The 19,759-nt window shown below is 34.6% G+C and overlaps 1 protein-coding gene across 1 annotated transcript in view; it reads right to left on the reverse strand.

The window, feature by feature from the left end:
* Positions 1-591: 591 nt before the first annotated feature.
* The window catches only part of LOC129247024 (homeobox protein 5), a 49,669-nt gene continuing 30,501 nt past the window's right edge, over positions 592-19,759 (reverse strand). Inside the window, exons 6-7 of the mRNA XM_054885863.1 lie at positions 16,813-17,355; positions 592-2,298 (exon numbers count right to left, since the gene is read on the reverse strand). Coding sequence (XP_054741838.1) covers positions 789-2,298; positions 16,813-17,355 — 2,053 coding nt within the window. The 3' untranslated portion in view covers positions 592-788. The remainder of the gene's footprint in view (positions 2,299-16,812; positions 17,356-19,759) is intronic.

The following is a 19,759-nucleotide window of genomic DNA, read 5'->3' on the forward strand; positions in this document are numbered from 1 at the left end:
ACTCATTAGGCACACGCATGCAGTGGGAGAGATAGAGTGAGTGAGTGAGAATGAAAGTGTTGTACGTGTAGACCAGCTACACGCAACTGTTGGCATCAACCGTCAACTCACATAAGCAGCTGTGAGTTACAGTGATCTCACGCTAAATAATTTAAAAAAGTAATATATGTAGATTCAAATTTGAAGAATGAATATTTTGAAATTTACAGTACTTTGGATAAAATGCTTTGCATACACATGAAGGCTAAAATATTATGTATTTATACACATACACAAGGTGGCGCAAAATTCATCAGCCTTTCGGAAGGTTTCTAATTTTTGCTAATTTGCAAATTTTGGGTTGTACGTCAATCATTTTGACACTTGTGAACTTAACAGCTGCAGTCTACAAACAGACAAGTAATGGTACGCGTAAAGTTCAAAATAAAGATTTCCATCATTCGAAATAATTATTTTTAAATTGTAAACAAGTTATTGAAAAATAAAATTTAATGAATAATTCCGCATCACTTTGTATATGCATATGTCTGCAAATAATTATTTAACATAAGATCGGTAATACCTATATTACTCATACCTATAATATAGCTTCCTTTATTTTAGTGGGCCATTGCTCTATGTATTCATGTCGCATACAGCAACGCGCTAAATTCATATTTCTAGCGTAAATTAAGTTTTGTAAAAATATTTATGTTTATATTTATTTACACGTGCAATTCTATGTATGTATATTTTTGTATAGTTCTACACTTAAATAAACGTAAAAAATAAAATCACTTGCGCCGTACTCAGTAACTGATTTTTTTGCGCAGCTTTAGCGTTGTCTCACGCTCGCGTTCGACCGCTAATGCCGCTGCCGCCGCATAGCGCGCGCCACTGCCACGCTGCAAATACAAACCATGCGCTGTGGTGGCCGCTGTCGGCGTTGGTATACCCGAAGTGGAGGCTGACGACGCGGACGAGGCTGTAGATGACTCAAGCAATGTGCTGTTGGTGGTCGCAGCAGCGCTTGGCACGTGGTGACGTGTTCGATAGCCACCGCCGCTCACAGCAGCGCCAGAGGGTCTGATACTAGTGCCACTTGACTCGCAACTCACGTCGCCTCTTCCCGTGCTGCAGGAGAGCTGGTTTTGGTTGTTGCTATTAGAGTTGTTGTTGTTGGTGTTTGTATTGCCGGGAGCGCCCCCACTTGCACACGCGTTACTGTTGCTCTGCGCTGTATTGTTATTGCCAGCTGCCTTGCGCAACAGCTTCGTATTGTATTCATCGCATTTGTCCTTTTCTAGCCTTGTGCTGCTTAGCGAACGTTTGTTGCGTTTAGTGATCCCCGTTGGGATGCCAGTAGGTGAGACGCGCGCTCCTGTGGTTGTTGCAGCGATTACCGCATCGAAACTGTTGCGACCGCAATTATTGTTGTTACTCAGCCGGTTTGTATCTAAAGGCGGTGTGGAACGTAAATTTTCATTTAATTGAACATTCATAATATTATTGTTGTTGTTATTGTTATTATTATTATTGTTGCTGTTGTTGCTGTTGCTATTATTCTTATTAGGACTGCTGCCATGATGCTGATGATAGTGATGACGTTGGTAAAACATGTGAGATTTAGGCAGAGAGGTCGACTGTGAGACTTTACTATGCAAGAAGGTAGCCGAACTGCCAGCCGTATCTTGTAATGGATTTGAGTTTAAATCAAGCGTTGCCGAAACCGAACGTGTACTACCTGCGCCGCCGCCACCACCACCACCAGCATCCAAAGGTGAGGCAGCAGCCGATGGTATGGCTGATACATCACGATAGTAACGCGCTGTCACAGTCGTGCATGGTGGCTCCACCATCGTCGCAGTAGCAGCTGCCGCGCCTGCTCGATGATAGCGTATTCGCGAGCGTCCGCGTAACGTCATATGATGATGCGGAGCGCGTGAACTAGCACTTCGTGAGGGTGGTATGGTAGCTGATGAACCAATACCACCCCCGCTGCTTGACGCCGCTGCATTGCTGACGCTCGCATCAATTAACACTGCACTGGAGCGCACCACAGGAATTTTACTTTCATTTATGCCTGCAGTCACGACATTTGATGTCGAACTGATCAAGGTGTTGTTGTGTGTTTTGGTTTGTTTATTGAGGCTACTCAGCGTGGGCGCGGTTACATTGTGATGATGATGATGCGGCAAGGTGCAGCCGCTGCTCGTTGTGGCCGTTGCTACAATTCCACCAGCGCTGTTGTTGTTATTGCTATTGGACAACTGTTGTTGCTGTTGTGTTTCCGCTTTGCGTAAGTGCATAAACCCCATTCTGGGACGGATGTGTATAGAACAATTTTGTTGGGTTAGGTAAGAAGGGTATCAGACGTAAATTTTTTTTTTGTCGTTTGTGCGTCGACAATTAGTAGAAGAACAGAATGGATTAGTTAAAGCAGCCCGAGGAATACCGTAGGTTTTTTATTTTAAATTTTTATTCACAAAGTAGGCAGCCAGTGTAGTTCGGGCATAAGGATAGAATAAAAAAAAAAAAGTAGAAGATTTCATTTGGATTAATTTATTTGTCATACGATGATTTATTTATTTAATTTTTATTTTTGTTTTACTTGGTAAAAATGTGATATTGAAAACAGTGTTGCATTTTCAAATATTCGCGCTTTAAATGTGCTTTCTAGAGGTTGCTTCAGTAAAGTTTCCAACCAATGTGGCTAAGAAAAAACTAATAATTAAACAAATATTCTGGCAGAAAAACAAAAAATAACAAATTCATGCACATGAGCTACTAAAAATCTCTAAATATGTAAGTTCCCTGTCTTACTCCTTTTGTGGTATGTAAAAGTTCTCTCGTAGGAAACATTAATTGCCATATAAGAGACCACAAAAATCTCTGTTCGCCTCGGTCATATGCCAACTTGGGCCAATTATACACGTAGAGCTGGCACATACTCTTTCCGGACCTCAGTAGGGCTTTGTGGATTTTAAGAAAATTATTTGCTGTGTTCTTGAATACGCGCTAACGCTTGGCAAATCGAATCATTCCATGTCAGCACGTTGTAGGGTTTCTGAGGAAGATAGCGGTAAGAAGGTGTGGACCTTATTCCATAGATTCCATAAAAAATGGTATTTACCATACAATATAATAGAAGGCCTAGCACTGGGAAAGAGCTGCCAAAAATTAAATTTATTTGAAAGCATTTAACGAGTATTAGTAAGACCGCGTTCATATAGGGAAATATTTGCTGCTTCTACTCGTTACTTGTGACGCTTGTGCTCTGTCAACACCCTTTGCCTTTTTGTTCTTTTTAATGCTGTTGACTGTAGACTAAAAACAAACAATTCCAAGGTTTGTAATAACGAGAAGAACATTAAAAGAGAGTCCGCAAATTTGAAACAACAAAAGCTTCCCTGCATGAATGCGGCCTAATAAAATTTGCCTAATATCGGAAAAGAGAGATTCGACAGCATTGAAAATAATGAGTTATATCAATTTTATGAGATGAATCTTGCCCGATAACTTTGTTATTGCTCTCAGATGCAAACTTTTCATTAAGAGAATATGTAGAGTCGAAACATAGCGAACAGAGAAGTGGCGAATCGAAGGCGCCTAGTACTCCACTTCAAATTGATTTTAACTTGGGTTTTACATGGGAAAGTCTACAGACAATTTATCGTTCAATTTCAAATACACTCTTACTTTTTCGCCAATGTATTCCCCTGTTTGCATATCGCCTATCAGCCTGTAAATAAATTTTCTTCCAAGCCAAGCACAACTTTGGCATTCTCACTGCAGTGGGAATTTTCAGTTGCTTCCTTAACGTCATAGCTGCGATTTTTGAAAATTCGCAGATATGAGTAGATTGAAAGTCTACACTCGAGTTCTGATGAGACTAATTTTTTAAAGCATGGCCGTGAGGCGCCAAATCATAAAAGAGTGCTACGTAGAAGGACTGTGGATAGTGAAGTTGAAGTAGTAAATACAAGGATTTTGATTTGTTGCTGAATAGAAACGAATTGCCATTAAAAAAAAAATATCTTAAAAATTAATTCTTAAAGAAGGAATTAGCTCCTGTGACTTATTAATGTACAGTTCAATTCGTCTTCTTTTTAATGGTAATTTTAATGCAGTAATAAATTTTTATATCTTTATTAAAACGCCTGAAACGTCTTGCTGTAAAAAAAAATTACATATATTTTTTTTTAAGTAAAATTTGCAAACTTTAAAGGTGTACTTCACAAACCATAAGACATTTGTAAAATATAAGCACCACACTATACTTCAAATGCAACACTGTCTCATATACAGCACATATTCTTCAAAACTGGCATAACTATATTATAATAAATAAAAATAGAATCGAGATTATACCCTTTTTTCTATTCACACTGCACATCTTTACCGTTAAGCAACATATTAATCCAGTTTTTATTTTAAATTTCCGTTATAGTTCTAATTCCTCTCATTTCAGTTATAATTCTCTTCCCGCTGTACTACTCTACCTTTTCTAGCAAAAACAAAATTTTAGCTGCCTCTCTCCTGAAGAATATTCTTCTTAAAAAACACAACTTTTACCACAGTAATTCAAATAAAATTGTCTGATTGCATAAATGTCAAGGGCACTGGGAAAAGAAAGGCGAATCAGGAATGCAAGGAGCCAGGGGGGAGCATGGGAGAAGTAGCAGAAACCAAATAAACTGCTTAGCCAAGAAATAAGACAACAATAAAATGAAAATTAGATGCACAAATACGAAATAGCCTTATATACACACACAGAGAAAAATAAGCTAAATAAATAAAAGACGAGCAAAGGAGGAAAATAAAATTTATTTACAAAAACAATTTTAGAGAAGGAGAACAATTCCAAACGAACTCAAATGAATAGCGGAAAAAACGTTTGCCAAAAATGTAAAGAATGCCGAAAAAATTTAAACAAAAAACAAATTCATAATTTGGTTGAGGTAAATAGATTTTGTGTTTATTAATATAAATATTTTTTTTTTTGTTTTAAATTTATAATTATATTAATAATTCATGCAATTTATACTAAAATAAAGTATTGTATTTAATAGTTATATTAATTTTTAGCTGCACTAAATTTTTTTCTAATAACAAATTTAAGTAAAATATATTTTACAAAAAAACCTGGCAAAATAAAATAGTAGATTAAAGATGACTTTACGTACAATTATTTGATTGATAATGTGAATATTTTATAAAATATGTAGAAAAATAAGAACAAAAAAATCAGTTGAAAATAAATTGCTGAAAAAGTAGATAAATAAATTAAGCCGTAAGGCTAAAGTTAAGTAGTTCATTAGCTGCACTTTTATGAAACGCTCTTATTAATAGCTTGTTTACACATCAACTTGTATTATGTGATTCGTTATTAGTTTCCTGATCATAGATAGTCAATCACAATGATTGCATGACTTCCAGATAAGTTGACAGGACGGCAGCAATAACCGCTAAACCGGATTACTTTGGCAAGAAAACGGTGATTTGTGCTTGATAACACCAGAAATGAGGATCTATTGTTTATATCTAGAATCCCTTGAAATCTGGTGATACAGTTAATATCAAAAGCTGCCAATAGCAAATGCTCTATTTAGATGATTCACACAACTGTCCAAAACTTTTTCTGATGTCACCTTTAAATCGCTGTATAGTATACATCGTGAGATTTAGCTCACAAAAGACATCAAACGGAAAATTGTCAGAACTATTTATTTCACCTTACTAGAAAAAGTCTATAAACAATTATTTTCTCTCTGTGGCATATTCCAAAACCTTAGAATCATTCAACTGGAAAGTTATACCGACTAGCCGTTCCTGCTTCCAATTACTAGTTTTTTTGCAACGCTTTATTATGCAGTTGCCGAACAGAGGTTTGCTTCTATAGAAGGTATGAAAAAATGGCTTCATAGATTGTTTGCGATAAGAGAAAAATTGTTTTATCGCTGAGTTATACATAAAAATGGCCCGAAAAATGGATTACTAGTTGAATAAAATGCATATTTCCTGGCACACTGATGTAGATAAGTTCCCTTTCACGTTCCCGCAATAGTCGACTCTACGCTACCGCAACGACTCGGATTTATAACCGACTAGGAACTGCCACTTCGTCAGCATTCCCAAACATTTATGGGGTATGTTTATGCTTTTAGAACAACAACATGGCACACTTATTTAAAAATGTAAAGAAGAAATTTAGAAAGCAAAATGTCGTTTCAAATGACAATCAGCTGTTAGCTGTTATTCATGCAAATGTCTTACTATTTAGGATACTTTTCTCTTTGCGGGATATTAGTTTACACTGCTCAGCAAATTATTACTGGAAAAGATAGCAAACGCACAACATAAGTGGAAATTAATTTTGAATGGTAATTCTATTTGTGGAACAACATCAAAGCGCACACCACAAATAGGAGGAGGAGCTCGGCCAAACACCCAAAGAGGGTGTACGCGCCAATTATATATACTCGTATATATAATTCCAGTGAATCTATCTTGATTCGAGGTACTTACGTACATAATTCAGTTTTAAAAAAATCAGTTTTAACGGTAGCAGGTTTGCAATTCTGATTTTCTTTCTATTTAGTTGGTCTCCAAATTGTCAAATTTTGTTTAAGTTATTCTGAGCTGTTAATCTGTGTTTATAGATTTTGATGTTGAGGCCAAAAGCGAAAACAAAAAATATGGTTTTTTTTGCTCTACTGGTACAATTTGTTTAAGGGGGTGGTAGGGTTTAGCGCTAAAAAAAAACACTTTTTTTTTGAATTTTTTACAGAAATATGGCTTAAGATACTTTAATAAAATCAGTTGCATGTTATTGTACATCTTTTCAATAAGTTTTTAAAAAATATGAATAATAAAATATTGACAAATAAGCCCATGACAGAGTTTTTTTGGAGATATGTTTTTCGAGAGGTGCTCTGCGGTGCCAATCGGCATTCGTCGTAGAATCATCTGAAACTAAAAAAGGCGAATTTTTCAGTTAAAGTCTGACGTAATGCTCCCCCCCCCCCCATGAATAAAATTTTTTTTTTTCATTTTTGTAGTTTTGGTGGCAAAAAAACATAAAACGAGCATTTTTGGCGAAAAATTTCGCCATATTTGTAAGTGAAAAACAACCTTAAAAAAAAAAAAAAATAAAAAAAAAAGTGTGGGGGGGAGGTATTTTTGATTTAGAAAACGTGTGCCAAATTTGAAAAGAATCGGTTGAATAGTTTCGGAGTTGTGATTGGCACCGACTTTTAAGAAGTCGTTTCGGGAAAAACGCGTTTGAAAAAATGACTCTGAAAAATTATCTATGCTCCGCATTCGAGGTAGAGTGCCTACAAAGGCTATAACTTTGAGAGTTCTGCTCCGATCCACTTAAAATTTTGACACAACATTCTTGAAATGATTTACTATAAGATGAGTGAAGAAAAAAAATTTCGATTTTGTGACCCTACCCCCCCCCTTAATGTGCCTTGAGTTTTAAAAATTTTATATGACGAATTACTTCATTGAAGCGCAATTTATGAGAAATATATGAATTACGTTATTCGAGTGCAAACTGCAAGTTGATTGAAAAATAAGAGAGCAAAACAAAAAAAAAAAAAAAGAATATGAATAAAATAAAAAAATAAATAAAATTATTATTTTAATCAATATAATTTCTGCAGTCTTTTGTCTTAGTTTTTTGTTAAGTTGTTAACGAATGGAGACTAAATTTACGGACAGGTTTTCTATATGTAATTATTTCATGTAAAATATAGGGAAGGATATTCAGTTTTTTCAATGAAAAACAAATACACTGACACAACATCTTTAAATGGTTTGAAACCAAAAACAAAAAAAAAAATGAATTGAATCGAAATCAAATTCTTTGTTTATTCAAATGAAAGATAAAATATTAAAATTGCGTGTGAATTATGAACCTTGTACATAATATCTCGACACTCAATTCTTTATTCTATAACAACTGTCAAATTTGATTGAATGCGAGGTGCAAAATTTTAAGTATGGGCATTGCCATTATATGATATCGTTATTTTGAAAATGTGAAAATGTCGCGATCTTGTTTGGGTGAATCCTTTTTTGCAAAGAAGGGAAATGCACGGTCTGAAAAACTAAAATGATCAAAGATGTTGCCAACGGAAGCGTCACAAAAAATACCAAATGGCTATCAAATATGCAAAATGGCAGCTAATTGTTTCACAGATGTTGGCAATATATGACTTAAAATATTTCACAACATGAATTGCCAACTTCATTCAATTTGCTGTCCCGATTGGCAATTTCTTTGAAATTTACCATTGAAACTAATCAAAAATTTTTGGTCGATACGTTAAGGGATAACACCACTGTAGAAATTTCAAAAAATTGTTTTTTTTTTTTATAAGCTTAAAAAATTCTTTGAACCTTTTAAAATACAGAACAAAAAGTTTTATACGTTACCGAAGTCTATTTCATAAATATTTTAAGCTTTTAACCAAGCGTTAGTGACTGCTACCTAACGACTTCTCCAAATTTCCAAACTTTAAACGCGTTTTTCTCAAAACACGTTTTCTGAAATTGGCACGCAGCATAACTCAAACAATTTTAAATATTTTTAATCAGGTTTTTCACTACGTCTGTATAATAACCTTCTTAAGAGAAGAGCGTAGGGGATTTTCGATAGATTAATTTAAACGATTGTTATAATTATTTAAGTGCCGTTTTTTTAGTCCAAAATAGAGTTTTTTCCTTCAAATGCTTGCTAATTCCACAAAAATAAATATTTTTTAAATCCCCTACGTGTTTCTCTAGCTATTCTTATCTAGATTAAGAAAAAAAATGTTTCTTTGTTCTAGATTAAAATTTGCACCCTCTATGCTGCGTGCCGCGGAGCTCCTTCAAGAGAAACCACATTACAAAAATGTCTCCAATGCCGCCATTTTGTAAAATTTTTCGATCAAACTTTGTAGTTTTGTATTTTAGTATATAAGTAATAACTTCCCAAATCAGAGTGATTGTTTCCCCTTTCCTTCTATACAAAAAAATTCTTTCAAAATCGTGTTTATTTTACGCGTGTACAGTGGTGTTACCCCTTAAGTTACTGGCTTATAGGCGCCGCTCTCAATACTCTTCAATCAACTCGTACGAGTATTTATAATCATTTTCAAATTTTATATGGCAATTTACGTCATTCAGAGCATAATGAAAGTACGATGCGCACAAAGTTGCTGAATAACGTAATCCAATGTGATATTAAAACGTGCTGTAACTGTTATATGCGAAGTAAGTTAAATTATGCTTGATATCTCTGCAAATTAATGCCCTAAATTTTAATCAGAAAGAAAACTCAGCAATTTGTTGTGTGATTATTAAAGCATTAGAATATTATTTTTCTCTGGTATTAAAATTTTTGATATTCTGAATTTGCTGAGCTACTGTTATGGGGGGGTTCTTAGTTCATTTGCGCTTAGATACATTTTTGCGGTTTTGTTGCTTCGGTTTGAATAAATATAATTTTCGCTTCATTAATTTTGCATTTTGGATCGAGCTTTCTTTGTTATAAATTAAACCGGCCGTTAGAGAACGTAAAAAGCTTAAAAAAGTTAAAAAAAAATTAAACTCAATAATGTAGAAAAAAAATTATAATAATTTAATTAAATAATATGGATGCATGTGACTATTGTGGTATTGACTGTTTATTGTTTATCGCATATTTTTGGTTCTTGGTTTTTGTTTTTGTTTTTGTTTTCTTTTATTTTTGGGTTTGAATGTCTCATTGCTAAATTTATAATTGACTTTGAAGCGCGATGAGCTGTAGAAAATTAATTGAAACTGATTGTATACCACTTTGGTCAAAAAGTTCCCGGAACAACCGTTAGGTGATGCTCTAAGTCAACTGATTTGAGTTCTGTGTTTCTGTTGTTTTTTCTGTTATGTTGCTACACCTGTGATTAACATTCCTACCTACAAAATTTGTTTGCCGTTGTTTGACTTTTGTAAAAGTTACGCTATCTTAAGGGGTTAGGGGTAGTCAGAATTTTCAAAAAATCGATTTTTTTTTTGCATTTTCTTAAAGTATAATGTTTTAAAAATATTGTGTAAAAATTTGAAGTGAATCCGACAAATAATATACTTTTCAAGTTATTCAACAATTAACAAAGGGCGCTCGGCCGCTCCGGAGCCGATAGCAAAACTTTAAATGTGTTTTTCTCAAAACTATGTTTTTAAAATTGGTGAACACTGTAACTTAAAAACCGCTACGTAGATTTCAATAAAATTTATACAGCTTTTGAAAAACATAAAAAACTTGTGCCTGATCGAAGGATTTTTTTTTTCAAAAATTTCGATTTTTTTTTTAACAATTAACTGTTGGTTTTTTTTTCTAAAATCTGGAAAAAATTTTCTGAGGCCGCCATTTTGTTCATTTTGAAAAAAAAAAAGCTTCGATCAGGCACAAGATTATCTATTAATAAAACTAATTTTTCTTGTCCGATTGGTTTTAGATGAATCTGCAAGGACTTGTGATGTTCACCGCAAGGGACTTCTGGAGAAACGGGCTTCACACAAACAGCGATAACTTTTGCAATTATTAATTTTTTTTTTTTTGAAATTTTGGTAAAGTCAAGTTAAAACATGATGTTTTTATGCTATGTTTTTATTTTTGTTAAATAAATTAATTAAGTAGCAAAAAAAAATTCGTGAAAATCATCATTTTTTCGGGCCTCTGACTACCCCTAACCCCTTAAGAAAATCTACCTCTGCACGTGTTTTTGATCTTTTCCAGTTTCAAATATGGATTTGAATTTGCAACAACGAGTTTGTATTAAATTTTGCGTTAAAAAAAGATTCAATTGTGCGAAAACCTTAGAAAACTTTGGGAAACTTTTTCGATAATGATACTCTAAAGAAAACAGCCATTTACGGAGTTGCATGAGCGCTTCAGAAGAGATCATAAGCCCAACGAGGATGACGAACGTAGTACCAGGTCGTCGACATCGAAAACTGATGGAAACACCCATAAAGTGGAAGAGAAGTGGATCAATAACCGAAAATTAACCATCAGACAGTTGGCGGAGGACTTGAAGGCATTGCTTATGGATTCATTCAGGACATTGCAGGTAATAATTTGGGTTTGCGCCTTGTTGCTGCAAGGATGGTGCCAAAGGCCCTGAATTTCATGCAAAAATGGAACCGTGTTGATATCGCTTAATAGTTAGTGGCGAACACCGAATGAACCAATGCCAAAAAACTACTTAATTTTTAGTCAACAAAAAGGAGAAGCTCATGGTTTTTATGGATTACAACGGTACGAGTATTGTAAACCACGATATTTAGCCAGAAGGTCAGACAGTTTATAAGGACTATTACTTGGGCATTATGAGATGTCTACGTGAAAAAATAAACGGTATGTGGGGAAACAGGGAAAAACACCGTAGCAGAGTGCCATCATTATCCATAAATTTTTGACCAATAATGAATTGAATACCATCCAACAGCCATTGAATTTTCCTGATACGGCTCTCTTTTTTTCTGTTTGGAAAAATTGAAGATGGCTATACCAAAAATAGAGTTCCAGAAATGTTTCGAGAGCTGGATCAAACGCTAGCATAAAGGTATTGCAGTTGATGGGAAGTCCTTTGGAGGTGATTATATCACTTTTGAGGAATACACTTGTATTTTAAATTTTCTGAATATATTCTAGAACCTTTTTGATCAGGGCGATATGTATTTATGTATATTTACATTCTGGTGACTCTTAATCCCACATTGAAATATTAAGAAAGCAAGGTGCCCACATGTGAAATCGGGACAAAATCAAAGCAGAAATTTGGCAACCGTTAGCGACATTTTTTTTTTTTTGTTCCAACCTATGTATATCCCATCAACATTCTCCAACCTTCAAAACGGCGCTTTAGTGCTACATGGCGAGTGCCAGACTGGTACTTCAATCATTTCACCCGCCTACCTACTAACACACATCTAGTAGAAGGGGTAAATACGTACGCTCACTATAGGTTATTTTGCGAAATTTAATACTCTGCTGCATTCAACCCTTAATCTTATTTCAATTAAACAATTACGGGCTAGACTCGTATGTAATATAATTTCTCATGAAGTAAGTTTCCTAAACAATGCTAATTAAAAATTAATGCAAAAATTTCCATCATGATTGGTACTCTACTTTTATGTTTTATCAATAGAAATCCATTACTTTAGCTTCTAATTGTAGATCTTTAGTTCTTGGCTGATGCTAAAACTACTAACATGCCGGTCAACTTCGATTATTTCTGTGATTTCATCGACATTATCGACATTTTCTTTAGCACCAAAAATGTCTGGTGCCGACGAAGCCAAAATTGCACATACAGTACTTCCTGGATTATTCGTCTCTCTGTTATCCGTCACCTCTGTTAACCGTCACCGTTTTAAGATTTTCCACAATACATATTGCAATAATAGTCATGAAACGGTCGAAATCATGCAATACTTTTGTTTTTCACTTTATTCATTGATTTTCTTTTGTTTTCGTTCGCTCGATAGAAATGCGTGTGAACACAGCAGAGCAAATTCTTCGAATTCTTTTTCGATGTGACATTCAGTACAATGAGATTTTCAATTTGATTTGAATTTCATGATGAGCAGACATTTAAAATGGAACCTTCAACAATCAAAAAATACCGAAGCGTAAACGAGTAGTGGTCACTATTAAAACGAAATTAAAAATTATTGACGAAATAGAAAAAGGTTCAACAATTGTTTTATTAATTGAAAAATATGATATTCCACGCACGACGATTCAAGATTTTAAAAAAGATGCCACTCAAATCAAACAATATGCTGCGTCGATGGAATCTTTGGGAGGTCGGTCAAAAAAACGCAAAGCGATGAAAAAGGCATTAAATAAAAAAGTCGATGAAGCATTATTCTTGTGGTTTAATCAAATTCGGAGCAAAGGCGTTCCATTATCTGGTCAAATATTGAAAGAAAAGGCATTATTTTTTAATGAAGAACTAGGACGTCCGAAGGATTTCAAAGCTAGCCCAGGTTGGTTGTATGGCTGGCAAAATCGACATGGCGTGAAGGAAGTTTCGATACAAGGTGAAAAGATGAACTCCATAGGTGCCAACGAAATCGAAAAATGCACAAAAAATTTCAAAATTTTCGTCGAAAATCATGGTTTTACCCGTGAGCAAGTTTTCAATGCTGATGAAACGGGTCTGAACTATAAAGCACTCCCAAAAAAGACACTCGATTTTTGTGTGAATAGCTAAGCACCTGGATGGAAAATGCAAAAGCAACGAATAACATTGATGGTTAGCGCAAATTCAAGTGGTTATAGGCTCCCATTAGTTGTAGTTCATTCGGCTAAACGTCCACGTTGTTGCACAAAATCAAACATGAATGCTCTTCCTGTGGCTTATTATGCTCAAAAGAATGCTTGGATGGATCAAATGATTTTTCGCGACTGGTTCATGAACAGTTATGTTCCAAATGCTCGAAATTATTTAATGTCGGAAGGATTATCACAGAAAGCAGTTTTGGTTCTGGATAATGCCCCATCACATCCAGTTGAAGATTTAAAAAGTGATGATGGTAATATTTTTTGTTTTTTCCTGCCACCGAATTTAACTGCAGTTCTACAACCCATGGATCAATCAGTAATTGAAACTTTAAAGCGTCGATATCGGAAAAAATTTATTCAGGACCTTGTTTCGCAAGAGAATATTGATTTGGCAGATTATTGGAAGAATTACAACATTAAAAACGCAATTGATAATGTAGTTGATTCATGGTCTGAGTTATCGTCGACAACATTGGAAAAATGTTGGAACAAACTATGGCCAAATACAGAATCGCCTTCGAATAATAGTGACTATGTCTCACAGGCTGATGTTGTGACTAGTACACCTTCGGCTTTGTCATTGGAAAATAGTGAAACGATCAATGAATGGTTGAATTGTGACGAAAATGATTGTGGTTATGAGCTTTTGACTGACGAACAAATAATTAATGAAGTGAATGATGAAGAAGAAAATAATGATGATTACGATGGAACAGATAACAATAATGAAAATGGTCACAATCCTACTGCTTTATTTCTAAGACAAGAAGCCAAAATTGCTGCATCAAATTTAGAGAAATGTATCGCCTGGTATGAAATGCAAGATGAAGCCGGCTTGGCTGACACGATTCGTTTGCGCCAATTTCTTCTTTTCGCAAAGAATAAAACTCAAGTCATTCTAAAGCAAAAGACACTAACTGAATTCTTTTCAAAAACAAACTAAACTCGTAATAAAATAATGATACCTATAATCAAATCATGTAATGCATGTAAATTTTACCGTTTGTTCATTTCTCTCAAAATTTCAGTGTACTTTTCGATTCTGTACACAATCTAGAGGTTTGTTCCTGTTAACCGTCATTTTTGATTATCCGTCATAGCTGGGTTACATTGACTGACGGATAATCCAGGGAGTACTGTAATTAGCTGTTAGTAGCTGGTTTGCATTTTCGCCTTTATTAAAGAAAAACTGTAAAATGTATCGTATTTTCTTGTTGTTGACTTACATTGTTAACACCCTGTAACTTACAACTGAATGGCACAAACAAAAAACAGCAAACGAATTTTTTTAGTGTGAAATGTCACCTTGACAACGATGTGATCGATACTTTACGATATATCGATCACTACAGCCATCTACCGAGAAAATAATGAATTTATTTTTGCCTTAACTAATACTTTAATTTGCTTTCATTTTTAAGTTCCATATTATTTCTTAAACTCAAAGGCACAATATTGTACATACATATGTACATATGTATATTCTGGCAGCCACCGTAGCCGAATGGGTTTGTGCGTGACTACCATTCGGAATTCTGAGAGAACGTAGGTTCGAGTCTCGGAGAAACACAAAAATTAGGAAAACGTTTTTTCTAACAGCGGTCGCGCCTCGGCAGGCAATGGCAAACCTCCGAGTGTATTTCTACTATGAAAAAGCTTCCTATAAAAAATATCTGCCGTTTGGAGTCGGCTTCAAACTGTAGGTCCCTCCATCAAGACGCATGCCACAAATCGGAGGAGGAGCTCGGCCAAACACCCAGAAAGGGTGTACGCGATAATTATATATACATCTCGGCAGAGCGATTAGTTTCAATAATGGCCTACAAAAATTTAAATTTATAGGTCGCTTGAAATAAGGCAAATAATTTATGGCTATAATTATGGGATATTGAAACACAAGGGGTACGTTTCTTGTTTTAATTGCTGTTTTTTCACATTTTTTAACAACGAATCCCTATATGGCATATGTGATTAGGCGACAAAAAAGAAACTGGTCCTATTCTATAGCTAATGTTGAAATTTTCGAGGCGCAAAAAGAGTTTAGTAGTAGTTAGAATAGACAGCAGATTAATAAATAATTTAGTTTTTAAATATAATCTTAATAATCAATTAACAAAATTTAGCACAATATTTTATTAAAAGATTGAAATAAATTTTAAATTTTAAATTATTTTTTAGAATGCCTCAGTATGAGTACAATTAATTTTCTACAGCGCATCATGCCTTAGTTGGCTTTAAAAAGTCTAATTTTAAGAGAATAATATTAAAAAGTTTATATTTATATAAATCTAGGCAAGTACATATGTATATTATGTAGTAAATATGTATGAATATATACAGTGTAAAGACTTGCAAAATTCATTCAGCTTATTTTTATATCATAAATTTTAGCTCGGTTTAGTATTTAATGTTTCATTAGTATTGGGAGGTGACTACCATGGGGTGTTTTGCCTTAAATATTATTTCGCTTAGCGATATTTTTCTAAGCATATTTAATGTATTTTAAGTATATTTAGTGCATTAATAAATAAAAAAAAATATATATTTTTTTTTATAAATGGAGTAGTACTCATATTGGAAAAAAGATTGCACATTTACGCTACGAAAACACAAAAACATTTAGCAAAATGTCAATATTCTGTTTCTGATACAAAAATGTAAACGTTAGATGTGATTTTAAGAGATTTTTAAATTAGACAACGCGAAATATTTTTTGTTTTTTTATTTCCGCAAATTTAAGCTGTATGGTTTCATGCAGTTCTTTTGCTTGTTTTTAATAGTAGAAAAAATAAAAATAAAATGCTTTATAAGCAGAAAAAATGGATTTATAATCTATTTATTGCTTTTTTGAAAATTTTTGTAAAAGCTTTACAAGCCGTTAGATTTCTTATTCTCACACATATTTTTGAAATAGTAAAATATTATATATATGTACAAACATTTTTATAAAAGTAAACATTTAATTTTTAAAAATGTGGTATAGACTTTTTGTAAAAGAAAAAAATTGCACAGAAATTAATCCAAAACAAATGAATACAAAAAAATTTAGTAAAAATGTTAAATTCGTGCACATTGCAAATATTAAAAAATTTATAGAAAAAATAACAACAATAATTTTAACATGCCAAAAAGAGTACAACAACTATATACATACACATTTTATTAAATTTGCGGCACATATTTTAAATTGGCAAACAGTGTCGAATGAGCGATACGTACAACAACAAGGCAGGCAAAAGTGCGCAAACGCAATTGGAATGAAAGCGGTATTTAGTTGGATTACATTGCACTGGCATTGGTAGTTGATTGCAACATAACTTCAGTTTTCATTTTTTTCTATTTTTTTTTCTTTTGTTTTGTTTGTTACTTTCATCAGATTGGTTTTTCAGTTATTTTGGTTTTCCGTTTTTAGTTTTGGTGGTATGTTAAATGTAAGTTGTTTGTTGCTGTTGTCGTAATACATAATTGTAGTTGTCACTAACGGGGCACTTCGCGCTTGCACTTACCTCTTGCTATAGATGGCTAGACTCCGCGCACGCGTCGTCACACTGCCACCGCCTCCGGGCGGCAACGTTGTGGCTGTTGTAGCCGCCGCTGTGGTCGATACAACAGTGCCGCCCTCTCCACGTGTGACTGGCACACTAGTTCCTGCTGCCGTTGTTGCTGTTGTTGTTGTATGTGTGGCTATTGTTAGAAGGTTAATGAGGTTATTATTAGTGCGTGTGTTATGGTTATTGTTAATGTTGTTGTGGTTGTTGTTGTGATAACGTGTATTAAAAACAAAACGATTATTACAATTGTATAGATTTTTGTTGTTGAGCGCCGCTGTTGCTGCAAGCATTGCTTCATGTGCTGCCGCCGCCGCCGTGGCTGCTGCCGACGCTGCTGCTGCTGTTGCTGCGGCCATATCATGGCAATCACCATGGCGCATGGTGGATGTAGGCGGTGCTGTTATGCCAGTAGGAACCTGTGCGCTCGACATTATGTTGGCGATATTGTTGCGGAAAGGTTGTGAACGGGCGCGCATGTGACGCTCGAAATCCAATGGGCTGTAATTTAGAAGAATAAAAAGAGGACACAAATTAGAAAGAAATCACAAAAAAAGAAAGGAAGAAGTTCGTTTGTACACATGCTGCGTTGCGCTGAACAACAGCGCAGATTTTCACGTAGAGGCAATTGGTTCGTCCCTCTTCCGTGAAGTACTACCTAACGGTTGTTCCGCGGGAGGAAAACGGGGCTGGGGTGGGTTTTCAGTGGGTGAGTCGAAAGACAAGTCCCACACTTTTCGGCTTTCAATGCTTTTCGCCACCTCTAAAAAAAACATACACATGCACATATATGCGCACCTGCCTGTGTTCACAATAATAACAGCGCTACATATTGCAAAGTTTTGACTATGCGTCTACTTTTTTATATTCATTTTTTTTTGATTTTTTTATAAAAATATAGTTTATATTACAACAATAACCATATAACTTAAAATTTGAAATTTTGTATAAAATTGCTCGATAAAATTTCCAAGTTTTCGGTCAGTTTTACATTCTGCCAGCTTGAAAAGGCTATTTTTGAGCTTTCATTTTTAATAATTTGTGTTTACTGTTGGATTGAAATGCGTAACATCGTCAACAAAAAAATAAAATTATGAAAAATCAAGGCGACTTTGGAGCCACTTTAAACTGACACAATATTATACCAAAATAAATGGACTATAAAACTGCATACCCCGAATTTTTTTAATCTTTTTCAATTTTGTACAAAGTATTTTTATAAACAAAAAAAAAATTAAAAAAAAAACAATTAAAATAAAAAAAATTTATATAAAAAAAATTAAATAAAAACTAGACAAATAGTCAAAATTTTACCATAAGTCGCGCTGCTATTATTTTGAGCACAGGTACGTATGATATTTTACTTGGCAACAATATATTTTTGATTCATAAAGCCTTAGGGTGCGACCAGAGTGAACGCCGATGCCGAGCGGAGCCGAGCCGAGCTTATTGACGCTTATTTTCATGCGAGAAGAAAATTTGTATATAACACAGTGAATGCGAGAATCAGCGCTGAAATTCTGTTTATTCCATGTGTTTTGCTCTTATGTCATTTAATTTTGTTGTTCATTTGTGTTTATAAAATTGCTGTACACGGTAATGGATTCATCTGATGAAAAGTATTTTGCTTCTCCGTCTCATCCTGCACTCGTTCTTCGTGACCATTTCGGCAAAAATTCCACGCATATCGTTCCGCAACCACCGTATTCGCCTGATTTGGCTCCGTGTGACTTCTGGCTATTCCCAAAACTCAAGAGACCACTCCGGGGAACGCGTTTCGAGTCGATTGAGGAGATAGAAGCTGAATCGAAGAAGGTGCTGATGGCTATACCAGAAATGGACTATTTGGCATGTTTCGGGGATTGGAAAAATCGTTGGCATAGGTGTATTTTATCGAGAGGGGATTATTTTGAAGGGGATGAAATTGATTTACAAGAATAAATAAAGATTTTTCATTTTACAACCAAATTCACCTTACTTTTTGCCCACAGGTAAAAAAAGAAAATATTAATCCTGGCAATCCTAAGATAATGGAAAACTTTTATCAAATTATTGCATTGTCATCGGTCCTTGATAGGTGTGCAAAATTTCAAGTCGATCAGATTTTTAGAAGCCAGTGAAAATTAAGCTCAAAGATTCCGTTACGTACATACATACATACATACATACCTACATACAACCCGACCTAATAAAAGTGTGTTAAAAACACAACTGCACTCTAAAAAGTAAACATCAACAATCCAAAAAAGCGAGCAAAACGCTTTGAAACTGTTTTCTCGCACTCATCGGCTTTGCTCTCTGCTCTTGTCGGCGCTCACTGTGTTATACACAAGCTTATTTGTATTGACTTGTATGTAATCAGTTTTATCGCACTGACAATCTTTATCGCACTGACAATCTCGGCTCGGCTTTCAGCGCTCACTCTGGTCGCACCCTTAAAGTCGGCATAAGAATAATATAAAAAAAGTTTAAAGGAATTTTCCGAAGGTCTGGCATGAGTATTTTTCATTTTTATTCAGTTCTATAGGTTTGGAATTCTTATATCGAAATTTTACTGATGTTTAACGACCTTTCAAATAATTCGCTGATCACCGCTGCCACAGCCCCGGTAAGTAAGAAATTCTCTAATGTATCAAAAGTTCTATTAAATCCAGACTATGCAGACTGCCTGCCGCTACTTTTTTATCACACAACTTCATAAGTGGGCCAGATACAACACAAAATATGTAAGTTGAGGTAGATGTTTTGATACAAACTTGCCGATCGTTCGTGGTAATATTATAATTTCGCCATGATTCGCCGCCGGGTACAGATAGAAAGCGGAAAAAACTAATTGTGTCGTAAGATGATTTTTTTGTAATTTATTTCTTAATATAGAAAATAAATAATAATTAATGGATGAAAT

This window comes from Anastrepha obliqua, chromosome 5 (assembly GCF_027943255.1).
Source record: "Anastrepha obliqua isolate idAnaObli1 chromosome 5, idAnaObli1_1.0, whole genome shotgun sequence".
In the NCBI taxonomy this organism is placed as follows: domain Eukaryota; kingdom Metazoa; phylum Arthropoda; class Insecta; order Diptera; family Tephritidae; genus Anastrepha; species Anastrepha obliqua.